At 40.6% G+C, this 21,497-nt stretch overlaps 1 protein-coding gene across 2 annotated transcripts in view; it reads right to left on the bottom strand.

The window, feature by feature from the left end:
* The window catches only part of TBC1D32 (TBC1 domain family member 32), a 238,286-nt gene that overhangs the window by 73,299 nt on the left and 143,490 nt on the right, over positions 1-21,497 (bottom strand). For both annotated transcript variants that reach the window (XM_019520032.1, XM_019520033.1), the window contains exons 26-27: positions 14,150-14,275; positions 714-797 (exon numbers count right to left, since the gene is read on the bottom strand). In XM_019520032.1, the coding sequence (XP_019375577.1) occupies positions 714-797; positions 14,150-14,275 (210 nt within the window). The remainder of the gene's footprint in view (positions 1-713; positions 798-14,149; positions 14,276-21,497) is intronic.

Below are 21,497 nucleotides of genomic sequence, written 5' to 3'. Positions count from 1 at the left end.
ATATATTAGTGTTCTACTAAATATATATTTCAGACATTACATTAATGTAAAGTAAAAGTGTGCATTAGGGGGATTTGTTTGTATGTTTTTTTTCTCACTCTTCAAACTGTGAACAGTAGAATTCATGTAATTATGGGATCTAGCTTTAAGAAATGTTATTAATGTAAAGAAAAGTTGCTTCTGATTTCCAGACCTTTTAAAATGCATTAATGGTATTTTTCTTTCCTTTCCTACCTAGATGGAATTCTGATAATAACAGAGATGGACAGATACCACAAGTAAAGGCTTTAAGAAAACCCTCCTCAGGTATAATTTTAAGTAGTAAGTTATGTGCACTATACAAAATACATGACTGATTTTACAGATACTGGTTTGAAGTGGCAGCATTACTAAGCCAACTACAAATCAGTCTCAGTCTTAACTAAGTGCCAGCAAAACATTTTACCACTTCATCGTGCTTTTACATTGGTCTTTGCAATGAACATACAATGCATCAAATTCCTTTAATAATTAGCAATAATACATTTCAGCAAACATGAAGTTTAGCTCCCAAAAGCAGTAAGGATCCCTCATTTGAAAAATGAATAGATTAACTGCTCACAAATATTAAAATGTGCTTATCTTTTCAAAAGTATAAGTGACAGAAACAATTTCCCCCTTTTAAAAGATAAATATGAAATGCCTGCATGCAAATAAAATGTTGGAAAACTGACCTTTATTGACTCCAGTACTGAAGTAACATTCTGATGGGCTTTCAGAAAGATGCAACACAAACTTTTCAATTAATTCTGCCAAAACTGAAAAAAACAAAAACCCATTAAGCCATTAGAGGCAGGGAACATAATATGGAACTACATATTACCCAACAAAATGACAGTACATGGCCAGCCAAAGCAATTTGAACTCTTGCATGTTTATTCATGCTTGCACAGGGAAACAATTCAAAACATGTATTGTGCTTTGTATTCATAACAACATTCCTGCTTTAAATTAAAATTTTAATAGCTTTGCTGAGAATCTATTCAGTGTAAACTGAAAGGGAATCACTTATCATCTTTAGATTCTCTAATGATTACTTCATAATTTGTTACACAATTTCAATATAAAAAGAAAATTAACTCTAATTAAACCACAAAATCTTATCAGCATTTGTCTATGCTTGTAGACTAAGAGGCAAAAAAAAAAAATCACTGACAGACCAAAGACAAACTCTGTCCTTCACTCTAATAAGTAGTGCAAAAATATTTATTTGCATGCTCATACAAGACATGAAAAGCACACTAAATATTAGAAAAAAGAAGCAAATCTTAAAGGGATAATTCCGTATTGTACTGTGACTCTGATCTTCTTACTGAGTAGATCTGTTCCTTCCATGGAGATTCCTTACAAATAGTACTCTTCTCTGAGTATGCAGGTATTGTAGGTTGCTAGGAGTTGGTCACTATTCAGAGAACTGTACCTCCTACCCTGGAAGGTTTTTACCCAGCAAGTTTCTGCTGACACTGTCAGTATTAGGTTGACCAGTATTTTTGCATCACATCATAGAATACTTTTAGAGCATAAGACCTGCTGCTAAAAGACAGAGGACCATTGCAAATAGAAAGCTCCCCATGGATATTAATACAATCTCTAGGCTGGGAGGTGTGTTGTGTAGGATGGAAGAGGGTGGAGAAATTAAATCTCTTCATACTCAGCAGCAGGACAAACTATAGTACCTCAAACAAAAACATTAAAAGATGTTTTCTATACTGTGGGAGTAAGCCATGTAGAAAACAGTACTGATCTACAGTAAGAACTCCAAGTAGCAATTACAAAAACATAACAAGGAAAGGATGATGACACAAAGTCATATATCATCGCCAATTTAATTCAAATGTAAACAGATCTGATCTCACTTTATAGTCACAATACCCTCAACAATATAAAGGAGAAAATGTATAAATGTATAAAGATAACCATTTCACATTTCCTCCAGACACTCTTTAGGGTACATATTGACATTAAATTGTACACGTCATTTGATTTATAGTCCAAAAGGTTAAATCACTTTGTTTTAACAGATTTTTGCCTATTGAGAATAACTTAAGGAGAGAAACATTTTCACAATTGGAAAGATATATCTCATCAATCCAACATTTATGTGGCTTACAGGATGTTGCTGGGAGATCACTGACTATGTGTCAGTGTCTCCCCATTAAACCAAACAAACTCAAATGGCACTTCACCTCATAAAGAACCAGATGAATGAAGTCTTCAAAAAACAATTGTAATTATGCCATTGATTTTTCACTGTGGTAGTAACAAGTAGGGCCCATGCTGGCAGTTCACGTAACAAATGCTGATTGTTAAAGAACTTAATTTATATTACAAAGAACTCCTCTTTCATTGGGAAACATCAGTCTCCTGATATATCAAACAGAGACTACAAAGAAATTATGTTTCCTTTCTTTCATCTTTGAACAGAAAGAACTATTAAATAACTATGATAGTTATTTTTTCCTAATAATTCTAATATTATAAAAGCCTTAGTCTGTCTTTCTGTCTGACCAGAATGCTTTATTCGCACTCTGATTGGTTATCTGAAACAACCAATCAGAGTGCTCCAATAGTGTTCCAGACAGGCACTGGTGGTGTACCGCCATGATGGTGGGGACAGAGCAGGGGAGAGGCCAGAACTGCTTCATGCCATATCAAGATGCCTTACCAACTCTAACACAGCACCCCCTGGGGACTGGGGTGGAGGGAGAGAGGGAGTCTCTTCAGAAACTGCAGAATTTCCAACTGAGGCAAACACAGTTTGGATCCCTAAAGAAGGTAAAGTCTTCTGAATGTTTGGTTATTAAGCCTGTCTTCCAAAAGAAATACTATTTTCAGAACTTTTTCTGCTGTAGTTTAACTCTGAGATTCAGAATTTGCCTTAAAAATGGTATTTGTAAAAACTCTTTCCCCCCCATAAAGGAGACAAATGAAACCTTTAACATAGATTAACACACTATATTGTATTTATACAGCAGAACAATCTTCAATCCTGGAAAGCACAAGCACTATAAAAATAAATCCAATAAATGTGCAATTAAAACAAGAGATTAAGAGATGGAAGATAAAGAAGTCTGAGGAAGCCTGGACTTCATATGTAGTAACACATTGCGTACATAATGTTTTACATTCAGGTAGATAACACACGCCATCCTCTAATACTAATAGGAGCAATGTCACAGGATTAAAATATTGCACAATTCACAAAATTTAAAGTCAAAACAGAATGTTTTTAATTTGTTGCTTTTTTATTGGAAAGCATCCACATGCTTGACCTAACAGTCAAATGTTTCAGTTCAGTGCTTGAGTTAATGGGAGAAGCAAAAGATAAACTGCTAAGCAATTTTTTGAAACTCAAGCACAAAATTGATTTCAGCCATTTGAAAGTATTCATCTAAGTGCCTATCAAGGGGCTGTGAAAACTCTTAATCAGGTTTGCGAGAGAAAAAGATATATAAGCAAGGTGTATTGAAACATGTTTGGCTAACAAATAAATTGAGTGCTTTCATAGGAGAAGACATTTCTCCTGAGACAATGTTCATGTAAAATGAGAGATGCTTGCTTTATGTAGCTGTGGTCATACCTAAAAGCTTATTTAGCAACTTATGCCAAAGCTGTTTATATTCAAGCACCTTCTGGAATCCACAGCCCTTTAGATTTCAAAAGTAACAAATATGGTATATGGAAGTAAATCTCCGTCAAAATGATGGAGATCCATTAGTCTTCTTTTTTTTTTTCTATAAAAGAGCAAGGATAAAACCATGAAACATTTATGATGCAAAAACTCCAGATTGCTGTAACAAAAGAGCAAGAGTAAATGTAGATTTTTTTTTAACACTGAAGTCAATAGGGACAACTGAACTCCGTAGAAATAAAGAACAGTTCCTTAGCTGGTTTCAACTGACATGACTTTACTGAAATCAGGAAAAAGGGTAGAGATGCACCTTATAGATGCATAGATCAGAGAGATATGTAAGTTTTTCTGAGCCCAAGCTCACGTCATCAGGTGCTGTGAAAGGACATGCATAGTACAGGCTATCAAACAGGGAAAGTGATTTGAATACAAAACACAGGGAAGGGAAGGAGGGAAGAAAAAGTGTGGGGGGAGAGGGGCGCAGGAGAATGGCACTATTGGGAGAGACAAATAAGTAATAAATTCAAAGAGACAAAGGGATCATAAAAGCTAATTCAGGTAACAGGATAAGAATAGGTAGTCCCTGTTTAGACCATGCTTAATATAATCCAGTCTTTGGCTACTTTCTTGTTCTGCAATTTCGTGTTCATTTTTTTGCCATCTCTATAGTGTGTTTCTACCCTGCCTTCTGTCTGGTAGGGCTGTGCAAAATTTCAGCAGCCGTTTCATTTCAGAGGTTTTTTGAGCCGTTTCGGTGCCTGAAACACCGAATCCAAATCGAAACAGAAGGCTCCGAAACATAACAAGGTATCGAAAACATTTTGGAAATGTTTCGGAAAATTTTGGAGTTTTGGAGGCTTGCAGGGAAACAGCTGCCCCAGCAATGTGGGGCTGCACGGGGCAGGCAGCGGCGGTGATGAGATCCCTGGCATGGATCTCAGCTTCCTGCGGAGCAGAGTCGTGCAGCAGGGACCAACAGGCTTGCTCGCTGCTCTGTGCTGCTTCCTGGATTCCCCAGATGAGCCACCCATGGCCCCATCATGCTCCCTTCTGGGGCTCCAAGCCCCACCCAGCTGGGCAGTAGGGCTGTGAGAAGCTTGAAGCCCGTCTGAAACAGATTCGTAGCAGATTCGGCAGAGCTGAATCTCCCAGAGTCAGCTGAAAAGAAACAGAACAGTGATTTGAAACACTGAAACGAATCACTGTCCTCCGAAACAGCTGAATCCAAAACCAAATCAAAACAGAGCCATTTCGCACAGCCCTACTATCTGGCTTTAGACTAACACAGCAAACTACCTTTCTCTGTTCACTAATATCAGTTATGCACATTTACAGTAACTGAAGATTTACTTATTAGATTTATGTCAACCTTCCCAACAGCTTACAGGAAGACAGAATAGCATATAAAAATCAAGTGAAATATTAACACAAAATAAGAAACAGACTCTCCCATATAAAGCCTAGCATTGCTTGATAACTATCTGCCCAAATAGGTAGATCTTACGGTACTTCCAGAAAATGTCCAGGGTTGAAATCTGGCACAACTCTAGGGGGAGGAAGTTCCAAAACTCAGAAGCAACTACCATTCTGCTTGGCATGTGCACCTTGGGGTGGACACTGGGATAGCTGTGAGAGGCCCAATTCTTCTTGTAGCAGTATGGCTCCAGCCCCTTCCCCATTGTCCTCCCTGAGGCATGCATGCATCTGCCACTGGAAATGAGCTAGGCTGGGGCTCCACAGACCCTGGTGGGTGCAGCTGCTTATAGCCTACCCATTACCTGCTGCGAGCAGCCCAGTCTTCATGGCAAGAGGCAGAGGCCTACCTAGAGCCCAGGCTGGCTGCAGCAGGCATCTGGAAGGCTGCAAACAGTTGCACTGGGGTCCACGAAGTCCCAGTGTGGCTTGTTGCTGGTGGTGGGTACATGAGCGCTAGGGCTCTGCAAAGCCTTGGTCGCTGATTTGATTCAGCAGAGATTCCACCCGATTCGGTGGTTGAATCTCTGAACTGAATCAGGAGACCCGTTAATCTCTCTGAATCGAATCAGAAGCCTCCAATTTGATTCGGACATAGACACAGCTTTATATGTTTTTTCTACATACCTCAAAGTACCAGGCAGCTTGTGAACGCTGAGATGGTGGGGCAGATGGAGCATCCCACAGGAGCATGGGGGTCCCCAGCATGCTCAACAGCAGACCTGGAAGTGGACCAGAAGCACTTCCAGTCTACTTCTGGGTCTACTGCAGAGTGCGCGGGGGTCCCTCCTACCCGCCCCCTGACTCAGCAACTGGTGTCTCCTGGGTCTGGGGTGGCACCTGGGGTCTCCCTGCAGCCAACCGCTGTACTTCTAGTCCACTTCTTGGGCCACCAGTAAGCATGCGGAGGCCCCCCCACGCTCCTGTGGGACGCTCCATCCACCCCACCATCTCAGCGTTCATGAGCCGCTCCTAGTACCTCGAAGTACATAAAAAAAAACAAAAACATTTAAAACTGTCCTTATGGCTAAATTGTTGATTCTCCGAATCAAAATCAAATCTTCAGATGTGGATTCGGCCAGATTGAATTGGGATAGTGATCTGAATCAACGAATGAAATCACTGTCCCCCAAATCAGGCCGAATCCGAATCGAATACAGCCCACTTCGCACACCCCTAATGTGTGCCTTGGGGCAGATGGAGGGGAAGGAGCCAGGACTGCACTGCCAGAACAAGGATCAGGCCCCCTCATGGCTCCCTTACCAGCCACTCTGGCACGCCAACATCTTACAAAGTTGAGGTTGTATTTTTGACACTCTGCCTAAAAACGTTGCCGACCTGTCCTACATGTTATTGCCAAGTGAAATGTTGGTACTTCCAAAGTGGATTCTCAACTGACCATTATTGAACCAAACCCATTTAGGGCCAGATCTTGTTAGCAGACCAGTTGAGCATGCCTGATCTAGTTTGACATTCTGCATAGCATAGGATAAAAGAAAACCTTGAATTAATTCAGCTTTAAGCTTAATTGCTACATTTGAACTAGAGATTACCATTTAGAAAAATACCCAAACTTGTTTTAAAATATTACAGTGATGGAAAATTTGCCTGAAAAATCTTTCAACAGTTAATGATGTGAAGGACAAGATGGAAGGTATTAAAAATATGTACTAATCTATTTTTTCAGATTGGCTTCCAGCTCTTGACTGCTCAACTAGTTATCCAGTCTGACCCCAGGTATTTCATAAAAATCACTGCTTTCTTAAACACAGACATCCAAATCTTCCTGTATAGTTTCCAGATGGACATTTGTCTAGATTGAAATCCATCTTGTTCATTTGCCGCCAGATCACCAAATAATCCAGATTATTGTACATAAGAGGTACGTTTCCTTCCTTGCCTGCCACTTATCCAATCTTTGCATCTTCTGTAAGCTTTATCAGTAAAGATTTTATATTTTATTTCAAATGACTGAAAAAGTGCTAAATATATAAAATAAGAATCATTATCTGCAAGAACCCACTAAACATGCATCTGATTGAAGGTGGTTTCCATTTATAATTACCTCTAGAGACCTAACTTTTAGCAGGCTTTAATCCATTTAATGTATAATATATTGATGCTGTATTGTTCTAATTTCTTAATCATACTACTGTGTGGTACCAACTTAAATGCCTTACAGCATTCAATTTAACTAATATACTTATCTTTATAAACCAAACACTTTATCTTAAAAAAGCCCAGTTTTCTGACAAGGGCTATTTTCCATAACCTTTGTTGTTTGGCATTATTATAATACCCTTCTTTAAACATGTATTAATGGAATCTCAAATTAGCAGTTTCATTATTTTCCCCATGATTCACACCAGGCCGATGGACCTATGATTGCTAATAACTATTGCTCTTTGAAAGTTGTGTCTGTGTATTCATGCTTAAGGGATGTCCGATCCCTAGTGTCATGCTGTGGAATTGTACAAAAAAATCTGTACCCACTGGGGAATTCTGAATTGTTTTTATCCTACTGAGTGAATCAGTCCCTTATATATTAAACAACACATCCTCATCCCTTCTCCTTAGTTAGTCCTGAAATAGGAGGAACTCTAAAGGGAAGGAAAGGTGAATTCAGAGGCAAATTTCAAACCACTAAGGAAAGTTAGAGGGAGGTTAGATCAAGTTAAAAATGGCCATGTTGGGGATGGGGGGTTTAGTGGGGGATCAGAGGATCAAACAAAGTCCGTGGGAGGGAAAACGGAGTCCATGGGAGCAATCGGAGGAGTAGGGAATCACAGTATCACAGAACACCTTGGGATATTTAGTTTAGTATCCCGCTATCAAAGGCAATCTTGTGAAATAATTATTTTCATGAATTTTTTCAAGGTGCATCTTAAAGCTAGTTAGATAAATTTGCCATCGCTACTCATACTGGAAATCTTTTAATTCCCATCCTGAGTTTATCCATGACCAGGTCTTATGCCAACACTGTTTAAAGAGTAAGTGCTTACAGAGAGCAAACATATTCCCTGACAAGCTCAGAACGGAGGGATCTATGGTAATTGTAACAGAAAGAATAGCCTTAATCTCCCACCAGCAAGTGCATTATATTCTTGGGGAGATATTCAACTTCTTTTTCAGGATGTAAGCAATGAAATGCTACCTATCGTACAGAATTTGTTTACAGGCAAGCAAAAGACATAATATATCTTGAAGAAACTATGAGAATGGTGTCTCTTCCCATGCTGTGTCTAAAGACCCCATGCTATGTGTCTAAAGACATAGATCAGTAATTTAAAGAGTCTCTTATCTTTAGTTAGAGGCATAACAAACTCACTGATTGCCTGTGGCAGGGGGGAAGGCATACAGGTATTCTGATAACTGTAGATAGGAGGGTGGGGGAAAAAGGGGAAGGGGAGGCTGACCTTCCCATGCTACTGCTGCCACTACCCATTATCTTGTAATAATTACAAATCACCCATACCTGGAGGGAAAATTACTTTTCCTAAACAAAAACATCATTTATCATGTCCATTTATAAATTCAGAAGAAATTCTCCCCCACAAGATGTATCAGACTTAAAACCCAGGGACCTTGGTTCAGGTATTAGAAAGTAAATGCTCTGGTACCAAGAAGCTTATTTTATCTAATTTTGAAGTCTTTTTTTCTTAAACATATTTTATGCTGCCAACAGGTAAGTAAAGAAAAACAGACCCCTGAGGATATTCAACTATGAATATTACAGTACATTCAAGTAAAAAGAAATGATTCATAGCAGAGCATCTAACTTTGTAAGGGATATTACTGGAATGCCTCAGTGGCCATTAAGGCTACTTTGCCCCTTATGCCACTTTGAAAAAACCCAAGGACTAGCACAAGGGTATACAGGGTACATGTGCATCATGAGTGCAATCCACATAGACACAAATCGAAAAAAGAACACTGAACCATCTCTCTGAATATAAATCACTTGCGTCATAATTTCCCTTTACAGTTGATCCTCATTTGCTTTCAGCCACATTAAAATACCACCTAATCCTCTTGCTTGTGATAGTTACAGATTATCAGGTCTCCCCTTCTGGTTTCTCTGGTTCCTTAGTGGCCAGTTTCTTCCTTTCTTGACTCTTGGATGACAATGCTTTCTGAATCTCATTGTCCAACTATTTATCAGGTTCTCTGATGATTTACAGCAGGACTGTCCAACTGCTAGCCCTCAGGTTGCATGAAGTTACAGCCCCTGAGCTCCTACCCGGCTGCTGCTCCCCCTCCATTACTCTGGCCATAACAGCAGCTGGAGACTCTGGGTTTCCCCTCCCTCCTCTGGCTGTTGCTTTCTGCCCCATAGGATATGGCAGCACAGGGAACTGAGGGTGAGCCTGAGGCATGCAGTGTACTGGGGGGCTGGGGGAGCAGAGAGGATAGAGGTGTGCAGTGATGCGCCTGATTGGGCATGCAGTGTAGCTTGAGGGAGGGTCATGGACACACAGTGCAGTGGTAGGGGTGGGAGGTCATCCCTGGAGTGTGCTGCTTGGGAGGTTTGGGGGCGGGGGGGCAGGGATGCAGCTCCCAGCCAGTTGGAAGTTGCATAGCTCTCATCTACATGTCACTATGCCTTTTTTTCCCCTAGCACATCCACCATCTTCTACAGAGAAACCTCTCCTAGTTTAAGGAGGGGAGAAAACATTGCACAACTATTGCCAGCTACAAATGCTGTTCCACTGCTGACCATGACAGTATTGAGCATAGGCAGAAAAACTAGCCTATTCCCTTTCCAAAGTTTCTCCAGAACTCCACACTCAGTTTCGCAACCTAAAACAAGATTTTTAATACTGATACCAGTAACACATATGCAAAATAACAGCATGACAGGTTTATCTTAAAGCATTTTCATTTAAAATCAAGCTCTTTCCAATGAAGAGAGCTAGTAGAGAAATTGCTCTTTTGAAACAGTGCCAAATGAAATATACTTCATCTGAACAGGACTTTTTAGCACATCTGAGATCAACAATACCTTCACTTATTTATACCATCATTCTTTGATGCTAATTTTTTTGCTTTGTTTTGGGTTTTTAGGGGCAAGGGGAGAAAGGTGGTCACTGAAATTATCCTCAAGTCATTCACATCCAGTTCTATAATGGCCCTCTCTGCAAATATAGCAACACTTTTATTATGCATCTTCATGGCCCATGCAATGTGCAAACATAACTTCATAAGTATTTTGTTGCTTAACTATTCCCCACACTATTTCATGCAAGAATACTTCTATTGTATAAATCCTAATAATTTGTTTTCATGTTAATAACATCACAATATTTTCCTTTAAAATTCTCAGCTTTTGTTTTTTAAAAACATAAGGGGTGTTACAGAAAATAATCCATGCTAGCTTTTGAGGTTGGATACGGCTTACTACGAAGTATAAAATACATCTCTGTTCATTCCTTTTGTCAGCATGCTATTTTAAACATCAAGTGTTCTGTTTCTACATAAACAATATATTATCTTGAAAATTGCTTGCTTTTTTATATATTCCGGAAGATACGGTGACAATTTTCAGCACAGATTTAATATAATCCAAGCAAGAGATCAGACTAGTAAATATCCTGCAGTCAAACAACTTAACTACACAAACATTAAAATGATTATATGTACCCAAAATTTAAAAAAATTGCTCAATACAATACGTTATAAGTTTAGTATGAAAGATGCAAGAAAAAACCCTTGAAGTATCTTTTACATTAGGATTTTTTTAATTGGTACACTTCTACCACTAAAAAATAAGCTGTAATTCCTATAAAAATGTGGTCTACTGTTTTATGTTATTGACCTCTATTTGCTTATCTTTTGTAAAAAGCTCTTAAATATGTGTGTTTGTATATGTCTCCAAATGAAAAGTAAAAGCCTTAACTTATACTAAATTACAATCATAACACCCTGTGAATGTAATAACTTTTGATAAAAACTGGCATGAGCCACATACAGCTAAATAAAATTACTCCATTATGTTTTCACTGAATCATTTTCTTCACAAGTTACTTTTAGGTTTTCTCTTACTTTCGTACTATTGCTTCTAGCTTACTTTACAAGTGAAGGTGAAATTTTGGTCTCCCATGCATAGCACACATGCTGGGATGCAATTATTTTGTACAATAGCTTTTACAATAAGTTCTCACTTGTTGGTTTTATTGACTTCCTTCCTAAACTATGGTCTACTCTAAAAAGTAACTGTCTTACTGAACAGCTGTGTGTGTTGTAGAGTTGTATTGGTTTTACATTAATGGCAAAAACAAGCAAAAACAAAGAAACCAAAAAAATATTTCTCCTGCTTTTAATTCATACAAGTACTGCAGAGGCAAACAGTTCTCACATTTTTCATGGGGGAGAAGAAAATACACACTTTGTTTACAGCTTCACCTGAACGGTGACCATGAAATCTTGCCAGCCCCCTCCCTGAAGACTGAAATCATGGACTGTTAAAGTTGAAGTCCCCAAAAAATCTGAGACCTGAAGGACAGGGTTTGGGAATGTTACCATGAGAGCAGCCAGCCTACTTCAAACAGTCACTGAGCATACCTATACGTACATTTACTGTGCAGTAATTTACCATGCAGTAACTTACTGAGCAGTAAGTGTTTTTTACATCGGCATCTGCACGTGTTACTGCGTAGTTAGGCATCTACAGGTGCCTTATTGCATAGTAACTACTTGGGTGTAAATCTGCATCATGCAGGTAGCAAATGTATGCCCAAGTTGGTGTAAGGCACCATAGTTACTGTGCAGTATGGGTGCGCATGTGTAGACACGTGCCTGTACTGCACTAATTTTCAGTTACTGCGCAATAACTAAAGTTACCATGCAGTAACTGTGTACGTGTAGATGCATCCACTGTTTCCAGCCAAACCTTGCTAAAGTTAAGAGGTACAGCCAGTTACAGGGCTGAAAGGCCATTCTTTTTCAATTGTTTTTAAAAGCCCTGTTAGCAGAGGAAGAATGCCTCCCAGGTGGAACTTCAAGAATTGAAAGCGACCTTACAAAGAACCTAAAGTGACTTAACTAGGTTGCTGAGCACATACTTATATCTCAAATTCCTGTCTCTATATTAAGAATATTAATATAGTTAATTAACTGTGGACAATTCCAAAGAAACAATATAACTTATTCAATGTTAGTCACTGGAATAGCCTACAGGCAACATGACAAACTAAAGTTATTTTAATTCTTCCTTCCTCATGAAAGAGTGAAGAAATTAATACACCACAGCAGAAATGAAGAAAACAAGGGGGAGGAAAAAACATAAAATAGCCACCCAGAAACACAGAGAAGACACATCAACACAAATGAGGAACAGAAGGAGACAGGTTCTGAGGCTCTAATCATTGTTTATGTATATTATTTATGCACTGACTCCTCATAACAAAATGCATTAAGGGCTATATTGCTTTTATTAAAGTACAGAAGCATTGCATTTGATTATATAGCTTCTTTTTAAAAGCAAATTACTGTTTCTCAAGACAGTACATTTTAAGAACAGAACCAAAAAATTGAGAAGCGTTTCAATTTCTTTAAAAGTTCTAAACATGAGTAGGGATTGATATTTTGCTCTGAAGATCCCTGTTATCTCAGGTTACTATTTTTATATATAAATAACCAAATATAAATACTACCAACTTTTATTCCACTGTAAAAGTAGTACTTCAGAGATTGATCCTGTGGCTGTAGCAACAGTATTGAGCTAATGTCTTATGTTTCTACCAATATTACAGCATAGCAATTTTGATGTATCCCACAGGAATAGCAGAGGGCAAGTTATCTGCTATATTACTATAAACATCAAACCTATTAGCATGCTTAACCTCGCAAAACTGCTGTGAAATACAAACTGTCTGTATTTTACAGATGGAAAGTCATACATAGGTAGATTAGATGCAATATTCACAGAAGAACTTAAGTGCCTAAAATGGGACTCTGGTAAGGTGGAGCTTAGGTAGAACTAGGGCCAAATCCTAGAAAGTGATTCAAAGAACCCTATTTAACTCCTTTAAGCACTTGAAATCACACAGGCATCTAAGGTTTTGCTAACCCTGAACCCTGTCTTTATCCCTTCAGCGACTAGACATGCCCGGAGGCACCATCATCTTGCCTCAGGTGACTGTTTAGGTCAGGGGTGGGCAAAATGCAGCCCGGGGCACGGATGCGGCCTGACAGGCCATTCTATCCAGCCTGCGGGGCCCCTAAAAAATTAAGAAAATTAATATTTATCTGCCTTGGGCTGCCTGTCACGCGACCCTCGATGGCTTGCCAAAGCTCAGTAAGCGGCCCTCTGCCCAAAATAATTGCCCACACCTGGTTTAGGCATTTAATCTCCCATCAAAGGTCACACTGGATTTGTAAAGCAGATGTACCTGTAACTAAATTCCCAGAGGGCTCCCTAACCTTGTAATAATGCTCTAAGCATACCTAAGTGAGTTCACCCAAAATAACTTTAATTCAAAACCAGGACAGTGGTTGGCATCCTTTGTATAATAGTCAAGTAGCTGGAACACTTACCTAAGAAGTGAAACAAGGGTTAAATTCCTTTTTCCCTGAGGCAGTTCAAGACTGCATATCCAAGAAGAATGACCTAAGAACCATGTAAGATTTAGCTAAGGACACTTATGAGAAACTGGGCATTTATACACACACCTTTTTGTCCCGCGATTCACCTGAGATCCGGCAGGTCGGACCAGACTCAATTAATCAAGTCAGCTCTGCACGTGAGCTGACGCACACTGCGCTGCTTCGCGTACAGTTGTATAAGTGGTGAAATGTGCTTCAGTGCACAGAAAATGGGGGCACTGCGCTTTTGAACCTCCAATGTGTTTTAGTTCAAAAGCACGCCACTGACATTTTCTCAGCGCTGGTGCACATTTCGCCACTTATACAACTGCACACGCCACAGTGCTGGGCACGTTTAAAAGCCCACAATCCCTGAGCGGACGGTGGGGGCTACAGAAAGGGGGTGGGGCAGGGAGTACTCACTGGTTCCACTTATAAGATCAGGTTTGGTTTTCATAATTTTGCAAAATTGTCTTCTACAATTCTCTGTCCATCCTGTCTGCTTATCTGGATTTTTTAAAGATGACAACAATTTGTTGAGATTACTATCTGAAATAAAAAAAATAAAAATATATTATGTTGCTGTATATTGCACATTATAGCTATATTTAAAATGTATGCAAACCAATAAAAATCCCCAAGCTACAGAATGGCCTAGGGGGTACCACCCAAAAAACAGTATTGGTCCGAAAAAAGAACTGGCGGTTACCATGCTAACTTAAGTACCTGTAATCCAGTAATATTAGGTTTCTAAAGGTATTTAGACATCTGCCTCCCATGTGTGTTAAGCTTTTAAAATGGTCCACAAACAGAAAAAGCCTACTTAGGAAAAAGAAAAGATCTTAATCTACAAGAGTATCTATCTAAAGCAATCTAAGCCATTCAAAAATCATAAATTAAATCACAAAGAAAGTGCAACTGATCTAAACTCATGACATTTTATTATTTATATAAAGAGGATGTATACACATACACACAGATGTTAGAGGGGCACCAATAAAGATTTTTTTAGGGAGGGAGTAGGACTGGGGCAGAGGTAGGTGCTGCACAGCTCGGGTGGGATGGGGCGTGGGATGGAGCCACGGGCGGCTCACCTAGGTAGTGCAAAGCGATGGCTACCACCATTGCATACACCCTGGGGGAGGTATGGGGGGCATGTGACCTCCCGATCTGTACATGGGGTGGGCTGCCTCTGTGGGCTGGGGCTATGCTGGGCTCTTCCCAGTGGGGAGACAGGGCGGGGGCTGTGCTTGGGTTGGGCAGAGAGGGGCAGGTGACAGTGTTGGGAGGAGGAGTTATGGGGGGGACTACAGCCACCCAAAAATTTGCCACAGCCCCCCTACAAGTCCTGCCACCACCCACCCCACCCAAGTGTAGCCCCAGCCCCAAGAACACAGTGGGCAGCCCGTTCTCACTCCATGTACAGATTGGTGGGGCACATGCCCCCATGTCTCCCCAGGGGTGAGTGCAACAGAGGGAGCCGTCCCCTCCCCACCCTCTGGCACCCTCAGATGAGCTACTGCAGTTCCATCCCAGAACCTGCCCCGCCTCAGCTGTGCAGCACCTGCCCCTGCCCCTGCCCCATTCCCCACCTCACGCCCCTTCCCTCCAACAGTCTTACCAGCTGGATGCTGCTCTCCAAGCTGCTGGACTGCACTCCTGGTCATGTGTATGCTCCGGCTGCACGTATCCATGCAGCATTTATCGGCAACATTATCAGACACATCAGCCAAAAAAGGCCAATTGCCAATAATGTCAATTTTCCTTATATTGGTGCTGATACGATATAGACTGGTGTATTAGTGCACCTCTAACAGTCGTGCACCCAATTTTAAAATATATTACATATTTATACTTTGGATTCTTTCCATGTGCATGATTGTTTTTATCCTGTAAGTGCTTAAGTTGTATTTCCCCCAAAATTACAGACACTTGGGGTGGTTAGATTGAGTTAAAAATGGGAACCCGATCCGAGGTAAGTCAGGATGGGGAGATAGCGGCATGTAGAGGGATCAGGGGGAGTGAGCAGGGTCCACAGGGGCTTGGGTGGACGTTCCGCCTGTGCTCTTCTGCCTCGAGGTTGTGACACAGCAAAGTAAGTGTAACTGGCCTAAACTTATGACATTTTGTTATTTATATAAAGAGGATGTATACACATACACACAGATATGCACACAATTTTAAAATATATTGCATATTTATATTTTGGATTCTCTCCATGTGCATGAGGGTTTTTTATCCTGTAAGTGCCAACACTGTATTTTCCCCAAAACTAAAGGTTTCTCACCCAACACCAAGCTATTTACTGTCTTACATTCTCAAAAATGGGAACCTGATCCAAGGTTCCCAGCCTGCCTGTGTCCTGCGTCTGTCAGCTGGCCCCTGTAGGACGTGGGGTGGGAAGAGGGAAGAGACAGAGGTCCCTGACCCACCCCTCCCCTAACACAGCCAGAACTGATGGGGAGAGCATGCCATGGGGGCTTTCCTCCCTCCCGTCATGACTGGCCCAGCCAAGGCAAGGGACTGTGGGCCAACTCCCTGCCAGCTGTTAGGGTAGTTGGGTGGTGGGGGGGCTGAGTGGAAAGCGAAGGCCCCCACCCCAACCAGAACCCCTGGAGAAGACACACAGGCAGCAGAGTAGGAGAGAAAGTCCCCCACTACAGCTCTCCTAGTGGCTCTTTCTACTCCATCCCCCACCTTCCCCCCATCCCTAACCCCCAGCAGGCAGCATTCCCTCTAAGTTGTACAGCATGTGCAGCCGTGCAGGCACGTTCATGCCGCGCTGCCAGGCATGCCTGTGGGGCCATGTACGCTGTGCAGCTTAAAGAAACTGCTGCTAGCAGGGGGCTGGGGAATGCAGCCCTGGCTGGGAAAGTCAGTGGGGAAGAGGAGAAAGCCCCCCACAGTGCTCCTCTCCCTAGAGGTTCTGGCTGCATTCAGGGGGGACCAGGACAGAGGATTCCACTCCCCCCCATCCCCTTCTTCCCTCTCCACCCTTAACAACTGGCAGGGAACACAGCCCTGGTTGGGCCAATCAGCGGCGAGGGGAGAAAGCACCCTGCAGCATACCCCAAGTAGTTCTGGCTGGAGGAGGAGAAGGGATGGGGGCTTCCACTTCCTCTCTCTCCTGTGGGCAGCTGTGGGGGTGGAGGGCCAGGGAGAGATTCTCTCCTGCCTCTCCCCCTCCTGGTGACTGACAGCCGGAGGTGGCAGTTTGTGCCCAGCAGCAAATCAGGTCTGACCTGCTCACTGGCTGGGCTTGGGTGTTCAGCAGTGTCTGGCAGAGCAGGAGGCATGTGGAAGTGCCCCCAGCCTGCCAGTACAGGCATCACCATGCCCTCTTTCATCCCACCACAAATGGAAGAATGCATATTCTGTTACTTCCTGATCTATTCTTCACAGCTTAGAGAAACCAATGGAGGTTTAATCTAGTCTACCTCAGGCTTTTTCTTTTATTGTACTTTGCCTAAGAGTCGACTCTAAGTCTGGCAGACCAGAAGATTAAAAGATCTCCAACCTGAACTATTAGGAGCAGAAATTCTGTAATGGCTGGTTTTCTTCTTGCACTAGAATTCTATGATTTCTTTAAATCAAACATTTTTGCCAACTTTAAAACCAATGTACAACATTTAATTCTTATGATTTAGGTGAACAATAAATACTAGAGAACTAGCTTCATGCATAATGACACAGAACGTTCAGTAATATATGTGAAGCAGTAATTAAAAGAATGTGGGATACATGGTTTTTGTTTCCCCCCCGCCAAGTTAAATCTGAAACTGATATCACCAAGGATTTAGAAGCTAGGAACTTGGGAACTTTAAGGCCCTGATCCTGCAATGACATAGCTGTGTATAGCTTCACTGAAGTGAACGGATATTTGCTCAGGTCCTATATACGGGTCCCATACATATGTGATATAGGTATCCTTTATTGATGGATCAGAGCCTTATCACTAATGAACTGAGCAGGATAATTAACTCTTAAGAACCTACCAACAAAGGTTCAATTAAATTCTTCAGAAAACAAAATCATACTGTAAATGATTTCCAACTCCCCTCCTCCCCTGCCCCTTTTAGGAATCTATATGCTAGTCTCATTTCTCTTAGGAATACTTGTTGCCATATTCATTTATTTTTTTCTAAAACACCATTATTCTACAATAAACACACACTTGCAAGTGACCTTATTCTTGTAAACTGGTAAAATATTTCCTTTTCTTTTTAATGAATTATTTCATTGCATTACATTTTATTGCATTATTACATCACACCTAATTCATTTTAAGAAAGCCTCAGGAATTTAACAATTTATAATTAGTACCTTGCTTCTAACCAATATATAATATTTCAAAAAATCTGATTCCAGTATCTGACTTAGTAGTAGTAACAATTCTTCCAAATTAATTAACAAAGACATTCCCTTGTTATCCATAAATAATTAAATCCTTAGCCAGTGATTTTTTTAAATAATACACATTAACCTTAATAGTGACTTCTTTGAGTATACAAATTTAATATGAGCCAGGATAATATTTCTGTAGTATTCCAAGTACTTATTTCCAGCTGTTTCCTTTTGCTCCTGTGTGAGAGTTTAAGGTAATAATTGTGGAGGAGTATCAAGTTACAAATTAGTAAATTTGCTTTCCAAAGCTCATCACATGTTTAGGTTAGCAGCTGAGAATCAGACAGCAAATAAAATCTAATATTTGGGTGGTAATAACATAAAATAAAAGGCTGAGGTGAAATCCTGACTCCAGTGAAGTGAACAGCAAAATTTCCAAGGACTTTGTCTGGATTTGTTGTCTCAACTTGCTTTACATAGTTGCTCACAGACATTCTCAATGACATTTTTTACAATGGATTTCCATATATGCTGCTTTATCCTTATCTGTATCCTGCAATTGTCCGGTTTTCATTGCGTCTGATCATGGTTTCTGAGACTCTGCTTGCACTTCATACTGACATTAAACCATCAGACTGAGTTTGAAAATCAGAACCATTCCTAGACCTTGCAAAATACTTCATCTCATTCTAGGGCATGCACAAACAGCTGGCATCTAGCACACACATATCTCCTGAAGCTAGAATGAACACAAAACATTTTTCAGTCCTAACCTAGGTCACACAACTAGAGTAAGAAAGAAGGCGTATGAGCCTTCTATGTATCACACCTGTATGGCAGAACAGTTTCTCTCAAGATTTCCTGACGGCATATATGCCATAGTAGACCTCTGAAGATACTATCTGATTTCATTTTTCTAAAGCCAAATACCATGGTTGTAAATAAAATTTCAAATGTGGACCATGGGTAACTGAGAGAGAGAGCTACTGGAGTTTGAAGAACATCTGCACAGATTTTCTACCTCCTATAGGAGGGAATATCCCAAAATTACTCTATGTAACCTATCTTTTTAATGCCAAAAGCAGATGACGTTTAGGAGATACCACCACTAATATTCCACCCCCTCCCAAATGAGTGATAGGGTGAAGAATTGCTCCTAAGATGTCTAGCAGAACACATGCAAACTCATCTGAAGGAGCTAAGCTCAAGGAGTTCCATGGGGCCAGGAGGCAATATAATCATGTTTTTAGTATCTGAATTCTCTACTTGATAAGATTCTATTTTTGGCAAGCAATAGAGATGGAGTTTATTTTTGCACAGAGCCCAAAGGAGTACCACAACTCTTATTTCCAGTTAGACCTCTATTTTCTCTTAACATTTTGCAGTTAAATAGTCAAAGTCACTACTCCCAAAGGAGATCACTACAATGTAACATATTTTTAACTGTCCTTGTATTAAATAAACAGGTCTTGATTTAAATTTGAATTGCAAACGATTACCTTTCAACAGAGTTGCTGACACCTGTAAAACAGTTGATTAATTCTTGCAACTTGCTAGTCTATGATCAGCCAATTAGATGTCCAGTTACATAACGCTTCTATGTAATATTCTACCAGTTAAGAAGGTACTTACATACATCGAGGTTACTAAGGTCATATGGCTTCTCCAGGAACCTTATGAATTCTACAGGAATATATTCCTGGTCCTGAGGTATAATAGGGGCTTACAGCTCCAATTCTGCACAGTTCTACAGCTAAGAAAGACAAAGGATCAATGTGGTTGTCACCGATTCCCCCAAAGGAGCGCTTCCTTGCAACCACCAGGCAGGGAGCTGGCAATGTTGCTATGGGGCCGAAACTGAACATCTGTGCCAGATCCATGCTGCTGCTACAGGGCTGCTCTGTGCCTCAGTCTGCAGCAGGGATGGAGCCTGCTGCAACGGCGCATAGGTAAGGAGGAGTGCAGCAGAGGGGGAGAGAGAGGTGGCATAGCATGGTGAGACAGAGGCTATGGGGAAGAAGTGCAAGGGCATGCAGAGGCAGTGGGGTAGGGCTGACAGCTGTTGCTCCAGCCCCAGCCCTAAAGAGCCACAGCAGCTGCCTGACCCATGCTGCCTCATGTTCGATTATAAGGTAAAGGGCTTCCCTCTCCTCCCCTTTGTTAAATGGGGTGGGGGGTGAAAACCTCATCTTCTAATTGAGCAAATATGGTAAACATATCCTTTGTGTAAATCCTCCTACTCAAGTTTCTGTTGCAAAGTGGAGCCTGTGTGTTATTTCTGCCTGCATGTGTCAAAACAACCTAATTTTTAACCTAGTGAACAATGATGTCTTGTTGCCAGAAACAAGCAGCTTGTTTCTGGCAACAAGACATCATTCCTTCTTATCCCTCTTCCTTCATATCCCTGATTACTAAAAAAGATGTGCTAAAATATTCAAAACTGTGATTTACTGTAATTGTTCCATTCAAAGCTACCTGTTAGAAATGGCATAAAAGTATTTCTTTTGGTTGGGCACTTCTTGCAGGATGCACATGTATTTATTTATCTTTCAACAACTTCACAATGACATGAGACTCTGGGATGACAAGACTCAAGTATTATAACCCCCTTTTGGCAGCACTTCCCACCTTCTAGTTAGTGCTGAATCCAGAACATCTGCTAAGCATAAAACTTCCACCCTGCATTTTTTATGTTGATTCTCTCTGAAGTGACAGACTAGACTGACTTTATATTAGTTCAACTGTCTTTAAATCGTCCTACTGGGGAGAAGCCTAGCTACAGCTGGGAATCTCAGCTATGTATCTACACCCTGACATTTCCTGCATTAGTCTTGCAGACAACCATAGTTTTATTTGAAAAAATATCAAAGAATACAACACATTCCCCATTCACCTTAGCTTATTCTGCATTCTCAAGTGATATGCATTACTTTTTCAGGTGTCTTGGCTTTAAATTATCTTTGAGCCCCACATTCCTTTAATGATGTCAAACTATCCAGCTGCTACTTAAAATAGTGAGAATATGAGACTACGCAAAGTTTTTTATGAGTCCAATGCATGTGGCAGACGCATTTCATATATAAATCCAAACCTGGCTATTTACAACTGGGATCCAGTGGCCCTAATCATAGCCTATTAAACAACTTCTATTTCTTTTACAAATAAATATCATCACACAAGTTAACTTGGAAATTTTGCTGTTTATACATAATTTTTTCCCTAAAGTTATTCAAACAAATAGATAGACAAGATTATTTGGGTAAAATCTGATATCTTTTGTTAGACCAACTAAAACAGTTGGAAACATTCTTTGGGGATCAAAATATCAAGCAAAATCAGCCTGAACTCAAAACTGTTTTTGTCCTTCCCAAAATTACTTTTTTCAGCTAGTATAGTATTTGTTGGGAAAAAAAAAAAAAAAAAAAAA

The sequence above is a fragment of the Gavialis gangeticus genome, unplaced genomic scaffold (genome assembly GCF_001723915.1).
Source record: "Gavialis gangeticus isolate Ggan-Ray unplaced genomic scaffold, GavGan_comp1, whole genome shotgun sequence".
In the NCBI taxonomy this organism is placed as follows: Eukaryota; Metazoa; Chordata; order Crocodylia; family Gavialidae; genus Gavialis; species Gavialis gangeticus.
This window is presented reverse-complemented; position numbering and strand designations above follow the sequence as displayed.